The following is a 26932-nucleotide window of genomic DNA, read 5'->3' on the forward strand; positions in this document are numbered from 1 at the left end:
ATTATTATGCCATTTATTTTGATATCTCTTCATTGGTTGCCTTGTCTTTTTAGGATTCAGTATAAACTTCCCGTTTTAACATTCAAAGCCTTACATGAGGCGTTGATAGCTCCCCCTTATCTTTCAGCTCTCATTTCTTTCTACCAGCCTGTTCAGGCAATTCTAGGAACTCTAGGCTTTTAACTCAACCAAGGGTTTCCTCTTCTTTAGCTCGGCCTTGTCCTTTTTCACATGCTGCTCCAGACCCCTGGAATGACTTCCTTGATCATTTATGGACTGCCCCTTCCCTCACTGTTTTTTAAATATCAAAAAGACTGAAATACTTGTTTGTTTTCCAAAGCTTTGGGAATTTTAGTTTAATGCTGTTTTATAATGTATATTTTGATATATACTGTCTGATTCTGGAAGCTAAGCAGTGTCAGCCTTGAGTAGTACTCGGATGTTAGGTTGTCAACAAATACCAGGTGCTGCAAGCTATATTTCAGAGGAAGGAACTGGCAAAATCATCTCTGAGTAGTATTCCTGGCTTAAGAAATTCATGGGGGTTTCAGTACATCAAAAAGGCACACATAAACACATATTTTGATTATATATGTATTTTCAGTTTGCTTTACATTGCATTTTGTATTTCCTGATATTCTGTTTTGTATTTCTAATTTGTTTTACAACTGTACTGCATTAGTTTTATTTTTGTATTATTCCTTCCTTCCCCCTGGGTATTTATGTATGTGTGTGTATATTTACACATTTTAAGATTGTACACCATTGGCACAGCTGGCTACATTTTTGTGTTATTGTTTTATTCTGTAAAGCACCATGCAAACTGATAGTGCTAAACATAAATAAACTGAGTGAGTTCCTTCTCGCTCCTTTATAGGATAACAAACACTGGCTTTTCCTGTGACGCTTTCATTTGTAGTGGTGGAAGGAAGACATTCCACATGTGTTTTGCTGCTACAGAAGCCTCAGTAAATCAGTTCTTCCCTTTTTTAAAATCACCTACTGCAAAAGTCTTCATATACTCACAGTTTATCCCTCCCTTGACATCTGTCTCCATACCCATCACCTTAATTATATAGCTCTTTCTTAGCAGAACAGAATGAAGGATTCTTTACATTCCCTCCAAAATCTACATAAAAATGTTGGAATGTTGTGGGAGGGAGAAGGGGTTATTAAAATCATTTGCCAACCCAGTCGAGAATTTCACTTGAAAAATGATAGCAGGAAGAAAAGGATTGTCAGGTTTTAAGCTAACTAAACTGTAGATTTTGGTCTAAAAAACTCTAACTCTTGCTATTCTGTTAACTCTTCTTTCCATTCATTGTTTGGGGGATTTTAGAAACACACACAGTGGAAAACTAAGAGTGGGTGTTTTGGAGAGGGAAGGGGTCTCTGTTGTTTAATCACCTTCTTGCCATTAGCAGAGATGCCCACTCCCTGCAGACCCACCAAGCAAGTTGGCTCGATCGGAACTGGTTTTGGAAACCGGGGCCATCTGTGCTTCCGGCGTTCTTCCATGAACTAGTGAGAGAAGTGAAAAGAGACAAGAGTTGCTGGATGTCTATAATCCAAGAGTTCCAGATAGAATGGCTTATTTAGTTCCTTACCTTTCACCTTCCAATAGTTTGCAGGATCACAACGCACTGTTTTTCCTTTTTGGGGGGAGGGGGGATATTTTAAGCAGTCAGTGTAGCACCTTGGGGCAGAAAATTGCCCTTCCAGAACCTGACTAATTACCCACTCTAACTGAAGATCAAGTAACATTTTTCTTTCATTTTAAAAACTACCCTGAGAATTATAGCCAAACTTTAGAAAGGGCAGGAGAAAAACAGAATATATCTCAGCTAGGCTAAGAAACAGAGATACCAGGTATGCAAAAAGTGGATGGAAAGATATTGTCAGTGCCAACCAAGAGCGTTAATACCCAGGCAGGTTTTCAAAAATGCCGTGGCAGTGATCAGGCATACTTGAGAGGTAGGTTAAGAAAACAGGTTAAGTAATACTTACAGCCAGGAAACGAGGGTCCACAGCATACTCTGGGTGGGCCTGTAGCCACACTTCAAGATCAGCCCGCCGTGGAGCTGCATCACCCACCAGCAAGGTTCCATCTGTTTTGTTCACCACTGGGATACGAGCCTCAAGATCAATATCAGGGCCCCTCAGTGCTTCCAGGCACTGCAACTCCAGCTGGGACCAAAAAAGAGGATGCTGAAAATCAAGGTGCTCTCACTGAACCTTCCCCAAATCCTTCACATTCTAATTCATATCCCCTATCATCTGCCCACTCTTTCCTTTTTTACCTCCACCATCTTCTTGCTGCTCTTTTTCTGGGTGACAGCAGGGCGATCACGCACAGTACCATTCTGGACCAGTTTGTGCTTCTGGAAGGTCAGCTTGATTCCCTCTTCCTAGGAAAGGAAGGAGAGGTTCAGGGCTCAGACTTGGAAGGGGTTTGTGGCATGGTATCATCATCATCATCATCATCATCATCATCATCATCATCATCATCATCATCATCATCATCTCCCACTTCTCCCTTCGGATCGAAGCGGGATTACATGACTTGCATGGAGGAGAATGTGGAGGCAGGCAAGTAGCAAGGGCCAGTTCCTTCTCCACAAAACTTGGAAAAGCTAGTGTTTATTTATTTTGATACTATAACGCCTAACATCTTCCTGCCAATATGGCTATTGGCCATATTGAGGTTTTCCAAGCTCTCCTCAATCTCTTCTCCACTAAAGCTATCTGATATCAATTATCATGTGGAACTGATCTTGATGACCTGTGGAGGAAAGACAGGAATCCAATTCCCCCCCCACCCAAGACAGAAACTTCCATATTTTCATGCCTTTTTGTGGATAACCAGTCTTTCTACTTTTTTTTTTAAAATGAAACTGAGGTTAAGGTCATGACAATAGTAAAGAATATTTTTTGCAGAGCTTGGATTAAAAAAACCAACACCTAAAGCTCCCAGAATTACCCAGTCAATATGAGCATTGGTCATTCCAGCTGGGGGGATTCTGGGAGATATCATTCAAAGAGACTCTGTTATTCAGGCTTTTGACACACACATGCATTGTCTGTTTTCAGTGTGTATAAGCAAGTGGGGTGCCTCAGAAAAAGGAAAATCCATTCACAAAATTCCACAGAAGTGCTGTCGGCAACTGGGAATTCAGTATTAGCATGGCAATTCATCAAAGGCAACCTCCTCCTTGGCATACAAAACTGCACCAGATCCCAATCCTGCTTTCCACTCACATCTTTGATCTGTACAGTGAACTCCTTCTCTTGGCCACTGTGCCGGAGACGGGTGAAAGAGGTCGTCCCTTCCTCCTGCGTTGCCAGGGGGCAAATGTGCGGGATGGGAGAGCTGGTGTATTCTCCATGAAGGCGAGGGAAGCCTTCTCCTTGGCCAATGCAGGAACCCAACTGGCCCGGCTGTGTTGTGGGCCACTTCCCAGACAGCACAGCCTGACACACCACGTCGATACGGTTGATGAGAACTCGGTCCTGGTGGAAGCAAGAGAGAAAGAGAGATGCTATCTGCTCTGGCAGTGAGACCTGTCTGAAATGTGTATTTAAATCCAAAATCATTTCTCCCATGGGGAACTAGGCCTATGATTCTTTCTTTCCCTTTCTGCCATTTAGCTTTCTCCTTGTAACGTAGTTTGCATCCTTAACATCAGCTTATGCGGCTGTGGGGAAAACTTCCCTCCTCTGCCCCATTACCTTTGGCCACTCATGGGCACGCTGGCGCTCTTGCAGCAGCAAGTCAGAGGCACTGGGCTGTGGGGAGTTGCCTTCATGGGAGGTGGGCAGGGACAGTAGCGACTCTTCTTCCTCGAATAGCTTCCCACAAGAGACCTCTTCACCTGGCAGGGAAGAAGAGTCAAAGAGTAAAAGGGACTGCAGCAATGAAACACTTACAAACAAAAGGGCCCAATGGTAGAGTACAAAAACCTCAACATACCTCTTCTTGCGTTACCCATACACAGAAATACTTGTCAAGTGCTTTCTGAGTTTGGAACTGAGAATTGTGATGTCAGGAATGAAAATACCTGTGTTTTTGTTTTGAGGCAAGCCCACAAGCCTGGAAGGATGCAGACTGTCTTTTCAAAGAAGACTGTGGCACACAGGTATAATAGGACTCTTTCTCATCTTTGGCCCTCCAAATTTGGGTGGGCATTATGACATTTGGGAGGAAAGGGAACACTCTATATTACAGGTTGAGTCTCCCTTATCCAGAATTCTGAAATCCAAAATACTCCAAAATCCAAAATTGTCCACATGGATGGCTGAGAGTGTGACACCTTTGCTTTCTGATGTTCAGTGTACACCAACTTTTTCATTCACAAAATTAATAAAATTATTATGTATAAAATTACATAATGTGGCTATGTATTTAAGGTGCATAGAAAACGTAAATGCATTTCTTGGTTCGACTTGGGTCCCAGCTCTAAGATATTTCATTATGTATATGCAAATATTCAAAAATATGAAAAAACAAAACAAAACAAAACAAAAATCCAAAAGACTGCTGGTTCCAAGCATTTAAGATAGAGGAGACTCAATGTGTATTACAAAACTGTTGTTCCTGCAAGCCTCTAGGAATGGAAAAATCCAAAAAAATCTGGATGGAAGGTTCCCTGGGGCATATGAAGCCCATAAGCTGCATTTTACCTATCTCCTACTCCAGATATACTCAGCACTTGAATGGAAGCCTGTGGGATAGCCTAAGAAATGGTGTCCCAAATTGCATGATAGAATATATCAACCAAACTATGCTTGTGATAGCTTTATACTCCTCAGCTCATCCACCCATTTCTGTTGATTTCAGTGGTAAAAAGTAGGTGGGCAGTATTAAGAGAATTGGCTAGTCTATGGGAGTACCTTAAAAGGGGCATCTTAAGTGTCATTAATGGCTTAACTGAGTTGGATGGTAGAATGGCTGTTGAAAAGCCTTCGCCTGGTAAAGATCTATTGGCAAGAGTGAAAAAACAAGTTCGTCAGTAAAGAAATGAAGAAAATGGTTCAAGGTAGTAAGGATGGTCTTTCAATATCTGGACATGGCAAAACAGTGGTTTCTGTTTTTAATCAGTAACTTCAGCAGACTGAGGGTGCATCTCCACTATTGAAATAATGCAGTTTGACACCATTTCAACTATTATAGCCCCAACCTTGATAATCCAGAGATTTGTAGGTTTGAGAGGCACCAGCCCTCTTTGGCAGAGAACGCTAAGACCTTGTAAAACTACATATCCCAGGGTTCCATAGGATGGAGCGACAACACCTGAAACACTAGGGAAGTACAGAAAGGCAGAACAAAGCTCTTAAGAGGTGACAGAGACAAAAAAAAGAGAAAAAAAAGAAGGAGCAAAGAATGTCTGGGATGAGGCAGGGAGAGAAGTGGGGAAAGAGCCAGGGGTGTATTATGTTCCAGATGGCTTTTAGCTCACATGACCCTTGCCTTTAATGGGAAAAAAACAAGAGTTAATCCATTCAGGGAGAGATGCTTCTCAGCTATGTGAGAAAGTATGCCATGAAGACGTGCTCACCCTCACTGTCATCAGAGCAGCCTGAGGTGGAAGAGCAGGACGAAGAAGCAGAGATCTTGCTGAGGTCAAGCTCCGAGTCCGAGTCATCAGCCAATTCAGGTTTAATAGTCAGGGCTGGGGGCTGCGATGGAGCTGGGAGCTCATGTAAAGGCGGGGGTAAGAGAAGGGGAGATGGAACAGCAGGCGCACTGGCTCCAGGAACAGGCAGCCCTGAAGGTTGCGGCAGTGGTGGTGGAGGTGGCAGTGGGGGCGTCCCTGTGCTCCCTGCCCGACTGTGCATGTGGCTGAGGCGAGCTGCCAAGAAGGAGAAATCTGGATCCTGCATGATGGTGGTGTCGGTCTGGCTGAGGCCGTGGCGCGCCACCCCTCGCAGCAGCTCGCCATCGTGGCGCCCACACTGCCACCAGGGTGGCATTTCTGGACCAGGTGGTTGGCACAGGGTGAGGCGTTCTTCCAAGAGTGGGTGGCATAGCACTTGCTCTCGCAGGCGCCTTAAGAGGTCGATCCGGTACAGGGTGCGTGAGGCCCGCTCCTCTGTGATGGGTTCAATGAACAGCGTTGGATCTGGAGACTCTGCAAGAGAAATAGGGAAAGGAATTTGGAACGCATGCTGTGATACTGTCACACTGCTTGCCCTAGTGCCCCAGCTTTTTTCAAAATGTGATTTTAAGAACCCCCCCCCAAAAAAAAACATAGAAAGCCCTTCAATGCATAAAAATACACTGAAGTCCCCCCACCCCACCCACACTCCAAATCCCTATTTTACCCCCAAATACCTGGGTTTTACTCCATTGTCCCCCTCAAAATAGTGACAGGTGAAACTGCATCACATCCTGTTGCCATTTTGAGAGGGACTACAGAGGAAAACAAAAATATTGGGGCTTATTGTAAGAGGAGTCCAGTGGGAGGGATTGTCCCATCCTATGTGCACTTGCTCAACTGATGGTGAGATACTCAAGTCAGGCCTTATTGGTTGTTCACAGTCAATGGTAAGCTGCTGCACAACACAAAGACAGGCCTTCCCAGTGGTGATCCTTGTCCTGTGGATGCCAACCCCCCCTCCCCCCAAATTTGGTTTGAGAGGAGATAGTGTTTAGTTTTACACACTTACTAAAATATACTAGCCTACATAGGCTTTCTCCAGCTGTGTTTTCTATATGAATCTTGGAGTGTTTTAAAGGTGTCTATTATCTTATTAAATGGGCTTTTAACAATTTCATATGGTTTCTGTACTGCTTAGGGCAGTTATAGGCAATTCCTAATGCTTAGGAAGTCAATCTGCTTCCTACAGAACTTTGGTGGGCAGCCCTGAACCCTGGGGATAAAAAGTGAAATAAAAAACACTCTAAAATGGTACCAAATACCTCCAGATGAATTTCCCCCCGCATTTGTAACCCCACCGCCATCCAGCCTGTTTTAGCCCAGGAGAGGCCTTTTCTTCCACTACGAAGTGACCTGGACATGTAGGGGGCAGGGGCAGAATAGAAGTCACAAAAATAATCTTGGAGGCAGTTTGGAGCCTATAGCCTTGTACTTTCCCCAACCACAGCTTAGAGATGTTATTGTAGCAAGCAATACATAAATGCTAGAATAAGAACGAATGAATAATGGATTCTTGCGTTAGTTGCTGTGGGATAAATTGCAGTTAGGAAAAGACATTACTTTCCCACCCATTCTCTTCAGATCTTGTCCCCTCACTGTCAATAGGAAATAGATGACCCAAGGTGCAACAAAAGCAACAACTATTTTCTAGACATTTGGGATATGAGAAGGAAGAAAGCTTGCCAAGTGAGCTCTGAGGAGTTGTCACCTCCATGCCCAATCCTGGAGACCCCCCCATTGATCCAAAAGCTCTTACTAACCATCGCTTGCAGCTGGTGGCAACCGACACACTTGCCGACACATAGCTACAAAGCCGTGGAAATATTTGGCAAGGCTCTCGTCTGTTTTCTTGTCCAGGCGTGCTAGAGCTCGGAAGCGGTTCCAGTGAAAGCGCATTGTGTCTGGGTCATACTCCACCCCAAAAGTGGAGACCACACGGTAGAAGTCTGACTGTTCTCGCCGCGTCCACCTTCAAAAGACAGGGGAGGAGAAGAGTGAGGAAAGAGTCAAGCCACAGGGAGAAGCTTCAGCGGAAAGCTTTCCCTGCTTAATGATTTTGAGATCCCTCTGGTTTGCTGTGAGAGCTATTTTGTACTGACCAATGATTGGCTACTGTATTGAAAGTGCTTAGAAAGGAGTGGAGCTATTAAGACAGTTGCAGTAGGCACCAGACACAAGGACTTTTTCAGGGCTGGTCCCATAGTTATGGGGTGTTCCTGAGCCACCTCATTTTTTAACAATGGCTGGATTCTCAATCTGGAGCTCCAGCCTCCCTCAGTAAATGCCATTACAGATTATTAGTATTACTTACTTCATCTTATTCTGTCCTGCAGCTATACAGCTGATTTTAAAAGTGAAAGAAGAAGAAAGCCTGGATGAAAATGTATTTATTATTGTTCTCATTTAGTGAAAAGCAGCTATTAAGACATGCCTGGTTTTGCCAGTTTTGAGGCCCACCTACTGCTTGAATCTATACCCTTTCAGGTTTTTTTTACTGTAACATGGATCTGGACAAGAAAAAGAGAACTTGGACAAGTTTGCAACAAGATTCCCATAATTCCTCATGTAACATAAAAAAAATAGCTTTCCGAAGCTGCTTAGTTCAAACTCCTAGAAGGAAGAGGGAAATGGAGGCAAGGAAAGAGAAGCCTCTTGAGATACTACCAGAGCTGGGAGAGTATTACCGTTGCTGCTTCTCCCGCCGCACCATTTCCTTCAGCTTAAAGGCAGCCTCGCATCGGCGCCGTCGGCGGTCTCCTCGCTCTGCGGCTTCCATCTTGAGTTGTTCACGCTTGTAACTCCGCTGAAAAGCAGTGATTAACCTCCGCAAACGAGCTGTGAGAGCGGAGGTTGGGGGCCAGAACAGGTTCCCTGGTTGGCCTGAGGAAAAGATAAAAGTTGTCTGTTTGACTTTTTTCCCCTGACACCACCACTGACACATGGCTTTTCTTTTCTTCTTCCTCACTGCCCAGAAGAAGACACTTAAGAATCTCACCAAGGCCTTCAACAAACACTTTCTGCCAGCATGTATTTACCTTCCTCTCCATCCACCACAGATATTTCCTCATCCATCATCATCAATGGGTCACCCTATTGAGAGAGAGATCAGTGCCACAAATGAGAGGACTGGAAGAGGCTCCTTGACTGGTCCCTCACCAGCTGAGGAACCTCGCAGTATTAAGAAACTGAGCTTGAGTTTTCTTATTTTCCCGTGCCCTCCCCATCTGCTGTTCCTCTTGTGTTGTGCCTTTTTAAACTGTGAGCCTGAGAGCAGGGCCTGACTGCTTTGTCTTTTCTTCTTGTTATTACAGATACAACAGCCACTTTTAGAGCCTTTCTAGCTGGAAAGCAGGCTATGAATATAAACTAACAAACAAAATGGCCACAAATGGAGGCTGATTTTAACAACAAGAGAGAAATCTAGAACCTATATTAACTTTGCAATTAGTTGAGGCTCTAACCTCCCCATCTTGCTCTTTGATGGGACCTCCCACCGGTTTGTATTCCGGGTCCTCGCAGTCCTTATCAAAATCCACCCTATTGGGAATAAAGGGGAAAAGAAATTCAATTAGTTAGTTCTACTTTAATCACCATTTTTATCATCCCCTTCACATGCACACCTCAGGTCTTCCTGTGAGAAGCAAGCTTAACTCACTGACACCCGAGTTCAGAGCAGGCAGCTCCACTCGGTGGCTCAGTATTAGCATGGCTAGTCATCATGGGTGTGAGGCGTCATGCTCCCCTTTCATCCTGAAATGGTGGAGAGTTTCTCCTCATACAGTAATTCCCCACAAACCCTTGGCAACAGCTCTATCTTGGTTGGCCACTCACCCCTCGCCCACATCCAGGCGGTGCTCAGCAGCGATGGCCTTGTCATCTGGGCGACCGGCCTTTTCCAGAAAGCAGAGGGCAGGATCCGCTCGCATGGTGTTGTATTTCTCATAGCCTGAAGAAGAAGCAAAAGTGGTTTAGAGAATTGTAGGTAATCTGCCTTTACTTCCATATAACCTTCGCTAAAGTTGAAACTGAAACAGGGCCTTCTTTGTGGCTGCACCTAGGCTTTAGAACTCCCTCCCCAGGGTACTCCCACTTTGCTCCCTTTCTGATGGTCACATGCCAGCATTCAGATATTTCTTTCCAGAAAGGCATTTCATTTGGTAAACTCTTTTAGCACAGTTGGTGTGTAGCTCAGAGATTTGGAATCTGTGGCCCTACCCAAACTGGTGGACTCCCAGCTCCTATCTGCCTGAACTACTCTTTGTCAAGGCATGATGGAAATTAACAGTTCAACAACACTGGTAACCTATCCATCTCCAAAAACTTCAGAAGTTTAGGCTGCATACCCCAGAATGCCTGATTGGCATGCTGGCTACAGCCTAGGCAGGGGTGGGTAACTTTGGGGTGGGGGTTAGGGCCATTCCCACTCCACCCCCAGGTGCACCATAACCCCACAGCAAACCCAAATAAATCTGTTTTCCTTTGCAATCTCTCTCAAATGGCAACAAGCAGTGACATTCCACCCCTTCCTGTCCCTATTTTGAGGACTGCTGAGGAAAACTGGGGTGATTGGGTAATAGTATAGGATTCTGAGACACTTGTGGGGGCATTTTTATATGTTTTTGTAATTTAGTGGGGCTTTCTGCATGGTTTTGAGTTAACAATTGTCCTGAAATTGCACATTTTTATTGAAGTGGAACATCCTGGAAAATTTGGAGAGCTCTGGGGCACTGCTGGGGCGCTTTGGAGCTACAGCTCACATTTTGCCTACCATCTGAGGGAGCATAACGTTGGCAGGAAGCAACCCTAATCTCTAACCGTTTCCCCTGGAATTGTATTGAAAAATCACCTACCATGTTTGAACACCCCAAGGAGCAATGACTTGTCAGCTTCCGCATCCCACCAGGCTGTGGGAACCTCTGCTTGATCTACCATTGGGAACCAGATGTCAATTTCGCTGCAGGAATTAGTGAATGTAGAAAAAGCAAAAGCAAACAACACATCAGTGGGAGCAGAAGAGAGTCAGTCAGAAATGAATGGAGCACCTTGCAGAAATCCCACCCTACCTATAGGCCTCAGCAAGGATTATATGTATTTCTAGGAATGTATGTACAGCTGACAAAGAAACACAGAGGGAATAAAATCTGTTCTCAACCAATGAGAGACAAATTATATGATGGGTGGGCGAGTGTCTTCACTCTATGGGCCTAATGTAACCTCGCAAAGGATTGGGAACCAGGTCCATGGAGGCTTCTAAGTCCCCTTGTGCCTTTTAGGTTATGGGAAGACAGAACTTTCATTCCTTTCCCTTTCCTTGGCATAGGGAATGGGCAGGAGGAACAAAAGCTAATGTGGGTTTTTAAAATTTATTTATTTAAAAATAAATTATATGATGCTGCCTTTCTCCTCAACAGGGACCCAAGACAGCTCACCAATGAAAACCAATGAAGGTTCTACTTCAGACTGAGGATAAGTGTGTGTGTGTGATCGCACCTTGAGTCATTTGGAGGAAGGGTAGAATTTTTAAAAAGCAAAAACATCATTATGGGATTTATAGACAAATCAATAAAATATTATTACCTGGAAAGAACACCTGCCAACACTTTCGCAGCCTGGTCCCCAATCACTTCCTGGCGGAGGTAATAAAGCATGCGAACCCGTAGGAGTACCCTAGGGAAGGGAGGGAACAAGAACATTCAGAATTGAGCTGATGGGTGGAGGGACACAAGAGTACAAAACTTTCCTCAACTAATCCTGACAGCAAATCAAATCTCTGACCCCTTCACTTATTAAATTCTAGACAAGGGCAGGAAGGATCTTCTTTGCTCTTCCAGTCTAGACATATTGAGGAAGGGGGGGGAGGAATAGCCAACTGCTATAGAATCATAAAATCATAGAGTTGGAAGAAACCACAAGGGCCATCCAGTCCAACCCCCCTGCCATGCAGGAACTCACAATCAAAGCAACCCCTCCCCCCCCCATTTTGCACAGCATAAGCCAGAACTTATTCCTGTAGAAAGGAAGGCAAGAACAATGAAGGGAGAAGGGGGGATGGGGAGATACATCCCTTAGCCTCCCCCACTCTGGGAACCATCTGTTGCATTAGACTACAACTACTCTAACACATTGGGATGCCACATGTGTGGGACTGGCTGATCAGTCTATTTTTTCAGAAAAACTTACAAAACATCCCCAAAGTATCCTCTACAGGATATCCTCTAAACAAATCACCTAACAATATAAGCTTTGGGAAAAGATAAATATATTGTGCTACTTGACCACCATTTTGCCAGTGAAATAGGGTTCATGTCTTTTCCATATGAATAAAGTGGACTGTGGATGAGAGACATAATGTGGGTCTGCCCTCACTAGGTGTACTGGTATGTTCAAGTGAGTTCCCCTTTGCATCACATCTTACTTGTTACATTGGTGCTTGAGATGTTTCTTGTAACCCTCATCCTGGAAGAGGGTGTCTGGGTTGTACTTGCGGATCCAATCAACTTTTTGGAAGTCGAAGGTGGTCTGGGGCTTGATTTTCTTCCCCTTGCGGCCCCGTGGGACTGGGATGGACAGGCCTGCCCGAGGAACAGGAAGTGAGCTCAGAGGAGGGGCATGGCTCTCTAGATACAATATGGAACCAGTGCATAGGGATTAGGTTTACCCGTTTTTCCATCACATCTCAAGCTCACATAGACATACAGACAGACTACACATTATCCCATTCCCAAGATGTTTTGCCATCTTGAATTCTCACTTCCCACCACCACTACCACCCTGAACACCTGAGTCCCACAAAATCCAAGATGGACATCATCTTAGAAGGCTTGCTATTGTGATGACCTTTGCCATAAAATGGAAGCTCCAGTATGGCACAGGTCATCACAATAGCAAGACTAAGCGCTTCGAGGAAATAATATTATTTCCAGTGGAGGCCAACAGAGAAAAATAAAGTTTCCCTTACCGGAGTGATTTTGAAGCTCTTTGGCTTTGCCATTCTCAACTGGGCTGATAAGATCCCAGATGAAGCCTTTGATGTTCTCATCTCCTCGGTAATGCATGAGGCAGTAGACCAAGATGGCCCGGCAGATGGTCTCCACATCCCGCTCAGACATACGCCGCTTGAATCGTCCATGCGACAGAATCTCTCGCCAACGGCCCCAGCTACCAAGAAAACCGGCAAAGTTGGAAATATTAATGGTGTATGCCTATGGTATACAAGGAGTCTCAAAACATTTTCTTTTTATCCCTATCTGTTCGTAACCATGATTGCAACTCTACACACATTTATCTGCCAGTTAATCTCATTAAATTCAGTGGGTCATACTTCTCAGTAAAGAAATTAAGCACATCTTCTAGAGATGATAGGGCTCTACACGGGTGTGATTTATACGTTAGTAGGCACCTACTAGTGGGAGGCAGGATGTTGCACTGGTTTGAGCTTGAGACTATAACTCTGAAGACCAGGGTCAGACTCCTGACTTGGCCATGGAAATGCACTCATTGACCTTGGGCAAGTCACACTCTTTCAGCCTCAGAGGAAGGCAAGGGCAAACTTCTTCTGAGTAAATTCTACCAAGAAAACCCCATGACAGGTTCGCCTTAGAGTCACCACAAGTTGGAAATGACTGGAAGGCACACAACAACACAAGACTCATACATGAACAGCCAATGAGGAAATCCTCCCACTCACTTTCACAGCAACTTTCTACACCTATGGGCTGTGCAGACCAGCAGTTTGGCGCGGCCTGGGGGCAGAGTTGGGGCGTAGAGTCTATACGAGGCATGCCCCAATTCTGCTCCCAGGGTGGCATGATGCCGTGTGCTGCACCGCACACTGCACGGCATCATGGTGCTCCTCCAGCACTGTATACATACGACGCAGCGCCAAATGAGCACCGCTAAGCCGTGGCAATGCAGCTGTCGAGCCCTTTGCAGGGCACAAAAAGCAGCTGCTTTTTATGGTTCCTTTTTGTGCCCTGCAAAGGCCAAATCAGGGCCGCGGCGTCTAGTTGTTGCAGTCTCGATCTGGCTGGGACAGGGGCGGCTCCAGGTCACCCCTTCGGGGCTGTGTGTACTGTCCCCTAGTTTCTAACTGAATTTCTTGATTCATTTATACTTGAATGTGTTACTGCAGCCTTTCTCAACTTGGTGACCTCCTTTACATGGGTCAGATTACATGATCTGGGAGTGCTGTGGTGTGCAGTGGAATCTCTTCAGTTCTCAGATTTGACCAACATGAACATTTAAGAATGCAATCTTTAATTAATTAGATCTATCCAGCAAAAATCTTTTCCAAAATTAGAAAGGCACCACTGACTAAGCAGCATCTTAAAAAAAGAAACAATAGTAACACTTGCAAGCAGACGGCAGTCATTGTTTGTAAAAAGGCATTCCTCCATTCGCTCAAACAAAATGTTCTCTCGTAAGATGGCACCCAAACTCATTTGAAAAACAGAGGATGAGTGACAACATAGTACTAATGTACTTTAAGTTTTGGTCCTAATCTTCCTTCTAGAAAGGAACAGCTTCTGGTAAGGAAACTTCTGGACAACTGTAGCCCTGTGCATATGCTGGTTAGGATCAATAGAATTTGTAAGCCAAATAATAATAATAATAATAATAATAATAATAATAATAGAATCATAGAGTTGGAAGAGACCACTAGGGCCATCCAGTCCAACCCCCTGCCATGCAGGAAATCCAATTCAAAGCATCCCTGACAGATGGCCATCCAGCCTCTGTTTAAAGACCTCCAAGGAAGGAGACTCTATCACCCTCCGAGGGAGTGCATTCCACTGTCGAACAGCCCTTACTGTCAGGATAATAATAATAATAATAATCTGGAGAGCCTTGGTTCACCACTCCTGTTGTAGGTTAAGAAACAAGTTCCTTTCTCCTTCAATGAACTTTTTTTTTAAAAGACTTGTACTGACACAGTTCTATAAAATTTAAAATTGACTAATTAACCCAACAGTTTCTACTCTGAAGGAATGTCATTCCTTTATTGATTTGTGACTTCTATATGTGTCTATTGTGTGACTCCTGGATCCTACAGAGGATTCTAGGAAAGGCAGGTACCCTCTGTCTGTTCAAATAGGGAATAGTCCACTCATGCATGTTGCTGGACAGGACTGTACTGTGGCCTCAGAATGTGGACCCAACCATCCGCTTCTGCATGTAGAAGGAACAGTGGATAAGCCAACTGTCTTTGATAGAAGCTTTTCTACCATGACTGGTCATCTTGAAGAAGCCCCTTGAGAAGCTTCTGGAAGAACCTCACTGTTTTGAGTAACAGTAATTCAAACAGATGAAGGTCAGACCTCCAACATCCTACCCACCACCCTGCCAGTGAGGAAATGATCTTCCCTTCACCCACATCCCTACCAGCCCATGACATTTACTCCCACCCATTCCACATACCCATAGACTAGCAGTTGTTTCTCCACCTGGAAGCAGTCTGTGCGGCCATATGAGTGGTGCAGTGGGTGGTGGTGCCGATCGTGGCGTCGGGAGCGGGGTCGGTCATCATCATCACTCTCCAAGTCAGAGAACTCTACTAAGTCGTCATCCTTCAGGGTGCTGAAGTGACGTGTCTGTTTACGCACCCGGGGCGTATCGATCACCAGGTTGTTCTGAAAAGGATGAGAGAAACGGAGAGAGATATACACCCTAGATCCACCTTGTCTCAAAATGCCAACCTTGCCAGGGACAGTTCACAAATGCAAGTTCTCCCCCTCCTTCACAAATCAGGGCTGAATAAAGTTGGGTAAGTACAGTGGGCCCTCCATATTTGGATGGGTTAGGGGCACAGGTCCGCCAAGAAAGTAGAAAAACAAAACAAAACAACAAAAAACTATTTTTTTTAACCTGAGCCCAATTCTATGGTCAACTTCCAGCAGAAGTTGACCACAGAGTTGAGCTGGAGGACCTAGAGATTCCTAGAGAACATATTAATCAAATCTGAAAATTACCAAATCCACAAAAGTCAAAGCTGCAAATGTGGCGAGCCAATGGTACTGTATTGCCTCTTTGTTATGGAGGAAGGGGGACAGTTGTTTGGGGAAGGGAATGACCTGCATGGAAGGATCATCATTTTTTTGTTGGCCTTACTGTAAAGTTCACATAATAAAACTAGTCCAAATTCAGTCTCAAATAAACCATGTTGGACATGTCACTCTTATCTGCCCACCTTGCTGTTGAGCATATCCAGATCCAAGTCAGCCTTCTTGGCCCATTTCTGCCAAAAGTTGGGATCATCCAAGGCGATATCAGTCCTGTTCTCAGAGGCCACAAAGCTTGCCTGGTAAACAGAGGAAGAAAAATCAGATCAGTGAAGTATGTGGGGAAGTCAATCCTACTGAAGGATGTATGTGTGCCATACACTGAAAATCAGTTGTTGTTCTGATGGACAGTGAGCATGGCATTCCTAATGTGGAACAGTGGAGTTCTGTTTTACAATAAAACAAGTTTCTAGATCTCATATGAAAGATGCTACGAGCATACGAGTAGTTCTGTACAACTTATTTTGCTCCTTTTCTCTCTTTTTATTTTACAAATCTTCCCCAAACTTGCCCCAAACTCTTTTGTCAATTCATAATAGTCTTCCCTTCACAATACCAGAAATAAGAACATTCTCTGGAATAAGAAAACTCCTTCAGTTTCTACAGCATCTAGAATGCTAATGGTTCCACTTCTTTGTTGCCTTCTCATCCTTTTATCATCTATCTCTACTGGAAAAAGCATGGAATCATGTAGGTAACTATTTACTGTATATACTAATGTATAAGTCTTGAAATTTAGGTTAAAAAATTGACCCAAAAAACCTGGGTCGACTTATCCACGGGTCAATGTAAGTGCTGTATTTTAACTCATATGGTGAAATGCAAGAGTTTAATGCGCCTTGGAAGCATTGACCCCCTTCTAGTCTCTTATCCATCCAGCCTCTAGCATGAGCAGAAATAGTTATGCCTGCTGGAATTTTGTAAGTTCTTTGGCGTTGTTTTCCTTTGGTTCATCCACTTTAGATCCTTTGTTACATGCCCCTAGGTTTTACCCTCGATTTATCCATGGGTCATATCAAAATCCATAATTTTGGCCCCAAAACCTGCCCTCGACTTATATATGAGATCGACTCATAGTAATAAAAGCAAACAATGGTAAAGGAACACGAAACTACCTTGGCAAAGGTGGATCCCTTCCCCTCATTCTCAATGGTAATGGTGGTGGTACGGCGAAGCAGAATTTGGTCAATATCTTCCTCACAGAATTTGGAGCCCTCATCGTCTTCTTCCATTATGGCAGCATAGGCTCCCTTGCGCAGTAGGTCCTCAATCTCCTTCTTTGAAAACTGCTGGATCTGGTGAGGAAAGGGAAAAGGAAAGAGAATGACCAATAGTGAGGGAAGGACATGAAGAACATCAGTGACCTAGACTGGAGTGGACTGGAAAATAGCCTATGAAATTAGAGCCAAAGCCACAGAATATGTAGGATTTGTGCTTTTCCAGTTTTACTGAACCCCTTCTTCTCCGTCAGACCCATCCAAACAGCCAGCGCTGTAGATGGTGGGACACAGGATGTGGAGGATGAAGAAGTCAGAAAAACTCCCCCCCCCCAAAGTATATAAGCCTCCAGCATGAGATAAAACCAGCCCAAATTTGCAAGAGAAAACCCACGTTTCAAGGGTGATAAAATCCACACCAGTGTAGACAAAGTAATTTCCCCCTTCCAGAACCTCCCTCTCCCAACATTCGCCCCACTGCTGCAAATTCTTACTCCAGCAATGCTGCCTTCACGCCCACTCATGGACTGCAGAACAGCCTTGTCCAGTCCTAGCTTGAGGCTAGCTTTATCAAACATCTCACGCTCATAGGAGTTGCGGGTAATGAGACGGTAAACTTTCACCGCTTTGCTCTGCCCAATACGATGGCAGCGAGCCTGGGCCTAGGGGGGAAGAGAATGAAAGGTCAAGAAAATGAAGTGGAAAAACTGAGGCTTCCATCAAAGACTTGTCTCCTAGCATGGTTTAGTGGTTTGAGTGTTAGACATTATTATTATTATTAACCTTTATTTATAAAGCGCTGTAAATTTACACAGCGCTGTACATACAATCTTTTAGTCAGACGGTTCCCTGCCCTCAGGCTTACAATCTAAAAAGACACGACACAAAAGGAGAAGGGAGTGGTGGTGGGGAATAGGATCAGGTCCAGCAGATCTTCTCCACCTCCGAGGCCTGGACCAAGGCAGATGGACTGGAGGAAGGGCTTGGCTTCTTAATGAATGGTTAAACCAGGGTTCAATTCCCAGTTTGGCCATGAAACCCACTGGGTGACTTTAGGCAAGTCACATGCTCTTAGCCTCAGGGGAAGGCAATGGCCAACCTCCTTTGAACAAACCCCATGATAGGCTGACCTTAGAGTGGTGATGGTGGTGGAAATCTGATCCTATGGCTTCCCATATCAGGCTCCAAACATGTGTGATTTAGTCGCATCACACAGATTCAGTTATCTGGATTCCCCCCCACTCTGCCATACCTGTAGGTCATTCTGAGGATTCCAATCTGAGTCGAAGATGATGCATGTGTCAGCAGCTGTTAGGTTGATCCCCAGCCCTCCTGCCCGAGTGCAGAGCAGGAAGACAAACCGATCTGAGTCAGGCTTACTGAAGCGGTCAATGGCTGCCTGCCGCAGGTTGCCCCGCACTCGCCCATCAATGCGCTCATACAAATACCTATGTAAAAAAGACGTGGGTCAGGTATTCCTTTAAGGAATTTGGAATCTGAATAGGTCAGGGGAAACACATGTGCTAATGGTATTGGTGTCCCAGAAAGCTCACACCTGTTGAAGACCCTGACAGGAAGAAAAGGGGCTTATCTGGCTGCAGCACTCATCTCCTACAGTTGCCTCTTCGGAGCAGCAGTGAGGACTAGGTAACCCTAATAACATTGTTGGACTGTGACTCCCTTCTACCCAGCATGTGGAGGAATGATGGGAGTTGCAGAACAACAACACTTATAAGGTCACACGTTACAAACTCCTGATCTACAATACAATGAGACAGTACAATGAGGTGGAAGAGACAGGAGATGCAGAAACAGACCATGGTTACATCTACACTGTAGAATTAATGCTCAATGCTACAGAATGCTGGGATTCATTCATTCATTTGAAGTTTTGTGAGACATTTAGTTTCTGTTAGAGAGCTCTGGTTCCACAATAAACTACAAACCTCAGGATTCCATAGGATGGAGCTATGACTGTTTAAGTGGTGTCAAACTGCATTAATTCTGCAGTATGGCAGCAGACTATATCACTGTCAAACTGCTGGCTGGGAGGGGTAGGCGGGATGGAAAACACAGCTCTGAACATACTCATGTTATCAATTTCTCACAAGCAGAAAGCTAGCACATCAATTCTGGGGCCAAACACTCCTCCTTATGTGCTAACCATTTACCTGATAGTAGTTTTTAATACATATAGTGGACAATTAAAGGATGCCACGAAAGAAGTCTATCACTTCATTCTACCTCATGGCCCTATAAGACCCTATAAAGTGTGAAATTGACTTGCAAGCAAAATATATGTTTGATGAAAAAAAAAAAAAGAATATGGAAAGGATTGGCTGCTACTGGTCTACTTCTGGAAGGGCAACAGCATGAAATAGATTTGGGATGAGGTAGACAGAGTCCTGGTGGGTGAACATGGTAAATCAGTCCAATATTTAATGAGCTTTCCATCCTCTCTCAACTCGATGATTCTATTTAAATGGACCAAGCATGTAAAAGTTGAGATTTTGATACAAGGCTGATGCTCTTAGAAATAAGCCATACTTCACCCACGGTAGGCAAGCCCTGCCTCCAGTAAGATATAATAATTGTTACTTCCAATGCTGAATGGACTTCTGATTGGAGGGCGACAGTACAGTCACTGGTGGTTAGATTCAGGCCCATGACCTCCCTGAGTCTAGCCATCTGGCTTACTGTCTTCCTCTCTTTCTACTGCCATCTACCTTTCCTAGTATTATTGTCTTTTCTAATGAGGAACACCTTCTCATGATATTACCAAAGTATGACAGCCTCAGTATAATCATCTTGGCTTCCTGGGATTGTTCAGTCTTGATCTGTTCAAGGATGAGTCTGTTTGTCTTTTTGGCTATCTACACACCATGTGAATACAAGCTGGCTTTTCAGGACCATGGCACATTTCCATTTTGGACTCTTTCCTTGACACCAGGATCTCACCTCTTCTGGATGAGGTAGTCCTCCAGGATATCGAGGCAACGGACCATTTGGGAAAAGATAAGCACCTTGTGGCCCCCAGCTTTCAACTTGGGAAGCAGCTTATCGATCAGCACCAGCTTCCCGGAGGAACGCACCATAGCTTGCAGGGGGAAGTCATGGGGCACATGGTGGTGGCAGGAGTCCCGAAACTCAGTCAGAATCTTCTCCTCCGCACCTAAATTGGAAGCAAAGAAATTTGTGAGAACACACTAGCAAGACACCTGAAGACAAAACCTACAGAAGCAAAGAGCTTTGAAGCATATAGCAAAAAACTTTTGTGATAACTAGAAACCTGTCCTTTAAAAACCAATTTGGTCCATTCCATTTTTATTGAGTCCAATGACACTCATCTCTGAGTAGCATCTTAGTACAAATGAAAAATCTCAGATGCTTCAAGAGGAACACAGAATTTGGTGCAGGTATTTCAAGGATTGCCAACGCCCATTTTGGTAAAATTCTCTGAAAACGCAAGTAGGATGTTAAAACCAAACAACTTCAATATTAATGGATGAAAAAGTAACACACTTACACTGAGATACTTGGAAAAAGCATTTTAAACAATTTAAATTCTAACTGTATCTCTTAAATGTTTTCCCTTAAAAATGTCCATGTCTACCTTGCAAAATATCATGAGGCAGGTGAAGAGATTCTTGACATGGGTCCAAAACACACTGCAGAAATAATCCAGTTTGGGACCGCTTTGGGACCTGGCTCAATGCTAGGGAATTCTGGGAATTGTAGTTTTGTGACATTTAGCCTTCTCTGTCAGAGAGCTCTGGTGTTCTCAATAAGCTACAATTCCCAATTCAATGTCCTGACTCTCTCATCTTTAAGACTTAATACCTCAGGTATGTAATATTAGAAGGGAAACAAAACCTCATACATCCCACTTTCTCTATACCTTACATATTTGTACAGTGGGCCCTTGGAATCCACTGGAGTTTGGTTCCAGGATCCCCTGTGGATACCAAAATCCGCGGATGTTCAAGTTGCATTATATACAATGGTAGTAAAATGGTGTCCCTCATATAAAATGACAAAATAAAAGTGTGCCCTTTGGAACTTATATAATTTTAAAATATTTTCAAAATGTGGATGTTTGAATCTGTGGATAAAAAAATCTGTGCAAACACAGAGCTGACTGTATACACCTTTATTAGGTTTCAGCTTTAACAGTTTAAAAAACCACACACCAAAGACCGTAATTTTTTGACATAGATAACTGTCCAGTCCTTTGATCTTACTGATTATCTCTAGTTCTACTATGTCACCTTTTTTTAAAACCATGGTGAGCAGAACTCAACACTGTGCAGTCACATAATAGATTTCTATAAAAGCATTGTGAAATTGGCAGTTTTTATTCTTTATTCCTTTCCTAACGATAATCAACACAGAATTGCCCTTTTCACAGCAGCAATGTGCTCAGTCTTTTTCATGGACTTCCCAAATTAAACCTACACCTTCAGCCTGCTGGGTTTCCACCTTAGCTGCAGAGAAAGGGGTTTTCCCTTCACCTGCGGCTAGTGTACAAAGTAAGCCATTTCTCCTTTCGTTAAAGGAAGTTATTTTTATTAGCTGGCCAGCAACCTGCTTTTCATGCTGTCTGCTCCTCCACAGCCACCTTGAAAATTCAGATAATGAACTTCTTAAGCAGACCAAAAACCCAACACCCTCCGCCAAAACTAAGCAGATAAATTGTTTGCAATTCAGTTTTTAAATAGGTTGCACCCCCTCCCCTAGTGCCTGATTCAACATCAAATAATACCAATTTTCCATAATCTGAAGTTGAATTGCAGCCACCTCTACTTGGTTTTTGTCCATTCTGGAAGCTTGTATAACCCACAGAATTTCAGGACTCATAACTAACAAATGTAGTTCAACTTTTCTCAGCCATACACCAATCTTCTCCAAGCTGGTGCCCTATCCAGATATATAGGACTACAACTCCCAGCTTTATAGGAGTTGTAATTCCACATGCCCAGAGGATACCAGCTGAGGAAGGCTTGTTGTTGTGTGCCTTCAGGTCACTTCTGACTTATGACAATCTTAAGGCGAACCTATCACAGGTTTTTCTGAGGCTGAGAGTATGTGACCCACATAAGGTCATCCAGCGGGCTTCCATGGTTGAGTGGGCATTCGAACTCTGGTCTCTGGAATCACAGTCCAGTGCTCAAACCACTAAGCCACATTGGCTCCCTGAGGAAGGCTGCCACATGCCTTTTCAAAAATGGTGTCAAAATCCCTCTCTTCCCCCCCTCCCCTGCACACCTGCATCCCACTCCCTCTTGCTCCTCTAAAACATACCATTGATGAGGTAGGGGTGGTTGCAACACTTGCGCAGCTCCATCATGGTGTTGAGGAGATTGGGCATGTTGCTATGTCCTGCCCCTTTGGATAGGAAGTTGAAATTCTTCTCAAGGATGGCTCGGTAGTACTTCTTCTGGATGTTGGTCAGCTCCACCTCAATGATGGTTTCCTGTTTAGGGGCCAAATTCTTCTCAACGTCCTCCTTCAGCCTCCGAAGCATCATGGGCTTCAGGATGGCCTGCAGTTTCTGAACCTGGATGGTGACAGAGAGCAGAGATTAAAGGATATGGAGGCAAGAGTCTTTCCCATTTTCTTTGTCTTTGGCACCTGGCATATTGCATTGGAAAACAGAAGTTGTTTAGCTTTTGTGACCATCAAAATGAAAGGAACACATCAAGAGAGATGGGATGCAGCTGAACATAAGTTGGGTTGGTGCTGGAAAGAAGGGAAGACATTGCGGAGAGAAAAGTTGAAAAGTCAGGGGCCCTTTCACATGATATATTTACAGTACTATGAATTCATTTTAACTGCCATGTCAGCATTCTGTGGAATCCTGGGCTTGTAGTTTGGTGAGGCAGTATAGCTCTCTGGCAGAGAATTCTAAACACCTTTCTTTAAACGACACATTCCAGAATTTCACAGAATGGAGCCATGGTAATTAAAGCAAATTCACAGTACTGTAATTGGGTAGTGTAAAAAGAGCCCTGAACTTGGAAAAGTTATTTTTGGACTACAACTCTCAGGATCTCCCAAACAACATGGCCACTGGCAGAAAGAATATATTGTGTGAGGATGTAAAAAAGAGCCTTGCTGTGTGACACCCTAGTTGTAGAATAATCCTTCCCTTGATGCCCAATTGGTACATGATTTTTTTTTAAAAAAACTTTTCTGTCTTTCCCAAATCTAATTATTTTCCTCAAATCTGTCCACATGCATGGATTCAAATTGATTTTAAGTGTTAAACTGTTCATTATGCTTGCAGACAGTGTAAGCTATTCCTTTCTATTTTAGTCTTCTAAAGCTGTTCTAAGTTGTTTTAAATGGATTTTATTTCTATGCCACCTTGATTTTCTTCTGATCTAGGACAGGATATTAATTTGTTATTATTATATGCCTTCAAGTAACTTCAACTTATGGCTACCCTAACTTAAGTGTTTTCTTGGCATGATTAGAAGGTTTGCCATTAGAGAGTATGACTTGCCAGAAGTCGCCTGGTGAATTCCCATGGCTGAGTAGGTACTCAAGCCCCGGTCTCTCCAAGTCCTACTACAACCCTCAAACCATTACAACACATTATATCTGCAATGTAAATATTTTAATAAAATAAAAGACTGAAAGCATGATGCAGTGGTTTGAGCACTGAACTACAACTCTGGAGATCAGGATTCAAGGTCTCAGGCCCAGAAAAACCCAATGTCATAGGTCAGAAACAAGTCACAGGCACACAACAACAACAATCACCAAGATTTTAAAGTGATGTTGAAAGCATCCCAAAAAGTGAAGTTAGAAGATGTGGATGGATGATCACACAAAGGTTGGGGTGGAACCAACAATGGTTCAGCAATTGAACATATCCCTCCCCCCACCCCTTTACCTGTTCCTCAGTTTTGAGATCACCAAAATCCTTGAGGAACTCTGATTCTGAGGGAAACTGTGAGGGTTCAAGGAAATGCAGGAGGCTGAAGAGCTCCTCCACTGTGTTCTGGAGTGGAGTGCCAGTCAGTAATACTTTGTGTTCCTAGAGGGAGGGAAAGGAAGAAGACACCAACAGATGATGGCAACCATTTACAGATTCATTATCTGCTTTTGAGGCAAGTAACCGTGTTATTTAAAAATACAATATCCACAAGCCAATCTAAAAAAACCAAAACAAAATACAAACCCACATATAAAAAAAATTATAACAACAAAAGATGCAACAAGTGAAATAGCATCAGAAGAGATGTTCACATCCTGAGTTCTAGGGCCTTACAAAGTATATGGTGATGGGCTAAGGCCAGTGAGTGGGGGGACACTACAGAACTAGGAGGGAGTTAGTAAGGCATGGGGAAAATGCCTGGCTTTTAATGAACCCTAGAAGTTGCAATTTTCTTTTTCCCCCTCAGTAACTGCTGTGGGTTCCTAAACTGGCAGGGAGTTGGACTACTGTACGGTTCCTTCCAATATTGTGATTCTAACAAAAGTAAAACAGGTATTGTTATTTTTTAAAGTGGGTGTGTGCAATTTCTTCTGCTACACATAGAGAGTGGGTAGATGAGAGTGAAGCCTCAAAACACTAAACTAAACACTTGAGGTTTGGGCAGGAATCACCCCCACATTTCCAAGTTTCTCTTGTTAAACCTTAAGGGCTAGACACTTGGTTTCAAGAGTGCTGCAACTCTTGTAATTGTTGCCTGGCTGCCTGCAAAGATCTGCTGCCCCTACCAAGTCCATGTGCTTGAGGCTATCAAGCAGTTTGCAGTTGCGGTTCTTAAGGCGATGGGCTTCATCAATGATGACACAACGCCACTCGATCTCTCTCAGCTCAGGGCAGTCTGACAGGATCATCTCAAAAGTGGTGATCAGGGCATCAAACTTATAGGCACCTGGGATCAGGCGTCCCTGTTTGGAAACAAAAGAGAAACACATCCATAGTACAGAAACATTAAGCATCTTTCCATTCTGCTTTCTTCAGGAAGACTTATATATTTTTATTGGATAATGTTGCTAGTTCCTTTGACTGGTGGAACAAAACACACAACCAGCAATGCAAAGAAGCTACTGAACAAGAGGTGGAAAGGAACACTGGTTGTTATCTGTGATATGTTCATTTATAGCGATGTAGGTGGGAATATCCTATAATGTGGGTTGATTCCATCTCTTGCTCCGAAATAGGCAGGAAAAGCAGACTTGAATGAGTCGCCACCAGAGGGAGCAACCTCTCAGTCTTTTTCCTGCCTTCCACCTCCATCGCTGGAAAATGGCAATACATAACCTTAAGAACCCTCTCCAGACACAAAACACTCATACACAAAACAACATCTACTTAATCCTTTAGGCAACTTTTAATCACTTGTGAACAGCTGCTGTTGTTTTAGTGTTGTTGCTATTATTATGACTACTACTGTTATTACTACTACTATATTAGTACTATGACTATTATTGCTACTATTACTACTACTATTGCTGTTGCTTTTGTTACTGGGGGACAGCAACAGAAAGTGAGATCCGTTTAGTTTTTTTGTTTCATTTTTAAAAACTGTTATATTGTATTTTTCCTATAATCCTGATCTCCTTGCAGAATTATCATCATCCAATGCCTTTCCATACCCGGGAATCTTTGCAGTACATCTCATATTGCTGTATCATCTGGCGGGAGGCAAGGCTCCCATGGTACACAATGGTATTCATCTCAGTCCAGGTGTTGAACTCCCGCTCCCAGTTGGTAATGGTGGAGAGAGGGGCAATGACCAGGAAGGGCCCTCGGATGCCCACGTTGTAAACCTCTTGCAAGAAGGCAATAGACTGGATAGTTTTCCCTAGACCCATCTCGTCAGCCAGGATGCAGTTTTGCCTGAGGGAGGAGAGTAGAAAGAGTAATCAGCAGCAAATCATCACTCAGCTCCCCAAATCTCCAGAACAAGAATATTACTAACTAGACTGGATCCTTAAAACCAGGGCAAGGGCTGAAGTCAACCTCCATAAAGGCTGAAACTGAGACTTCCCGTTTTTGTTGGCTTCCTAGATTTGTCATGTTTTTTCTTCTTGTTCCAAAAGGCTGAAAGCTTCTCCAAAGGCTTACTTATAGGCAGTAAGTAGTCTGTGCTAAAATATGCTGGAAGTCTACTACACTGAATCATGTAGAATTGTGACATATGCCTGTTAGCATCTCAGAAGCTGGGATGGAACAAATAAGAATTCTCAAAAATTGGGAGAGGGGGAAAGAGGCAGGTGTCACTGCCTTCCCTAATTCCTTGAGCTTTCTTTTGAAGGTCAGGGAACTTTTGTCCCTCCAGTTATTTTGGACTTCAAATGTCAGAAGTCTGAGCCACCATGGCAAATGGTAAGGGACAAATGGAACTGTGGTCCAAAACATCTGCAGGGACACGGGTTTCCCACCCCTGCCATAGAGAATCCGCAACTTCTAACATATCTTAGACAAAGCTATCCCACCTCTGATTCAGCACACAGAACACAGAGGATAGCCCTGTCATCAACAGTGATGGAAAAGAACAGACTTTGCTCTATTCTTTTCCCTCCCATAGTCTCACCTGTTGTACCAGTTGAAAAGCAACCAATTCACACCCTCCAACTGATATTCCCGCAACTGGTTTCCGTTCTTGTATTCATGAGTCAGCTCCAGTTTTTTCCAGGAACCTGCCTGGGGACGGGCCTGTAAAATAATTTTTAGGGGATAGAGATGAGATTCTGTAACTGTCAGAACAGAACTTAAAGAAGTGACTCTGAAAACAGGATAAGTTTGCACCTGTTTCTTCAAAGATGGATCACCTTCATTTTGAAAGTAAATCCAAAATAGACCAACAACACAAATGACCATGATCTTGCAAAAAGAAATTTTAAATCATATCTAAACAACAAATGTATGGTGGGGGAGGGGACAGGAAAACCTGTTAAAAGTCAAATTACAAATTCCCAAAATGCTTCCAGGGTTGATGATCAAAAATTAGCAGGTTAGTGTTCATGGTCCTGCGCACCA

The 26932-nt window shown here is 43.7% G+C and overlaps 1 protein-coding gene and 2 non-coding genes across 10 annotated transcripts in view; all 3 read right to left on the reverse strand.

The window, feature by feature from the left end:
• Window positions 1-26932, reverse strand: part of LOC149304122 (ATP-dependent chromatin remodeler CHD8-like) — a 63954-nt gene that overhangs the window by 1360 nt on the left and 35662 nt on the right. For 5 of the 8 annotated variants that reach the window (XM_089480589.1, XM_089480594.1, XM_089480595.1 and 2 more), the window contains 26 exons: window positions 26487-26608; window positions 25546-25789; window positions 24661-24837; window positions 23831-23974; window positions 22234-22489; window positions 19891-20104; window positions 18185-18380; window positions 17427-17594; window positions 16831-17010; window positions 15844-15954; window positions 15075-15286; window positions 12616-12815; window positions 12073-12274; window positions 11235-11324; window positions 10508-10611; window positions 9489-9603; window positions 9119-9194; window positions 8693-8747; window positions 8342-8537; window positions 7418-7626; window positions 5556-6128; window positions 3730-3872; window positions 3259-3510; window positions 2301-2408; window positions 2008-2187; window positions 1408-1521 (listed from right to left, as the gene is read on the reverse strand). In XM_089480589.1, coding sequence (XP_089336715.1) covers window positions 1408-1521; window positions 2008-2187; window positions 2301-2408; window positions 3259-3510; window positions 3730-3872; window positions 5556-6128; window positions 7418-7626; window positions 8342-8537; window positions 8693-8747; window positions 9119-9194; window positions 9489-9603; window positions 10508-10611; window positions 11235-11324; window positions 12073-12274; window positions 12616-12815; window positions 15075-15286; window positions 15844-15954; window positions 16831-17010; window positions 17427-17594; window positions 18185-18380; window positions 19891-20104; window positions 22234-22489; window positions 23831-23974; window positions 24661-24837; window positions 25546-25789; window positions 26487-26608 — 4641 coding nt within the window. The other 3 variants (XM_089480593.1, XM_089480592.1, XM_089480597.1) reach the window with 2 other exon arrangements.
• On the reverse strand, window positions 3109-3203 carry LOC149304123 (small nucleolar RNA U6-53/MBII-28). The gene has a single exon (XR_016272037.1). It is a non-coding gene; the product is annotated as a small nucleolar RNA U6-53/MBII-28 (small nucleolar RNA).
• Window positions 9274-9382, reverse strand: LOC149304124 (small nucleolar RNA U6-53/MBII-28). The gene has a single exon (XR_016272036.1). It is a non-coding gene; the product is annotated as a small nucleolar RNA U6-53/MBII-28 (small nucleolar RNA).

The sequence above is a fragment of the Sceloporus occidentalis genome, unplaced genomic scaffold (assembly GCF_023333645.1).
Source record: "Sceloporus occidentalis isolate IW3139 unplaced genomic scaffold, rSceOcc1.0.p SCAF_14, whole genome shotgun sequence".
Taxonomy (NCBI): Eukaryota; Metazoa; Chordata; class Lepidosauria; order Squamata; family Phrynosomatidae; genus Sceloporus; species Sceloporus occidentalis.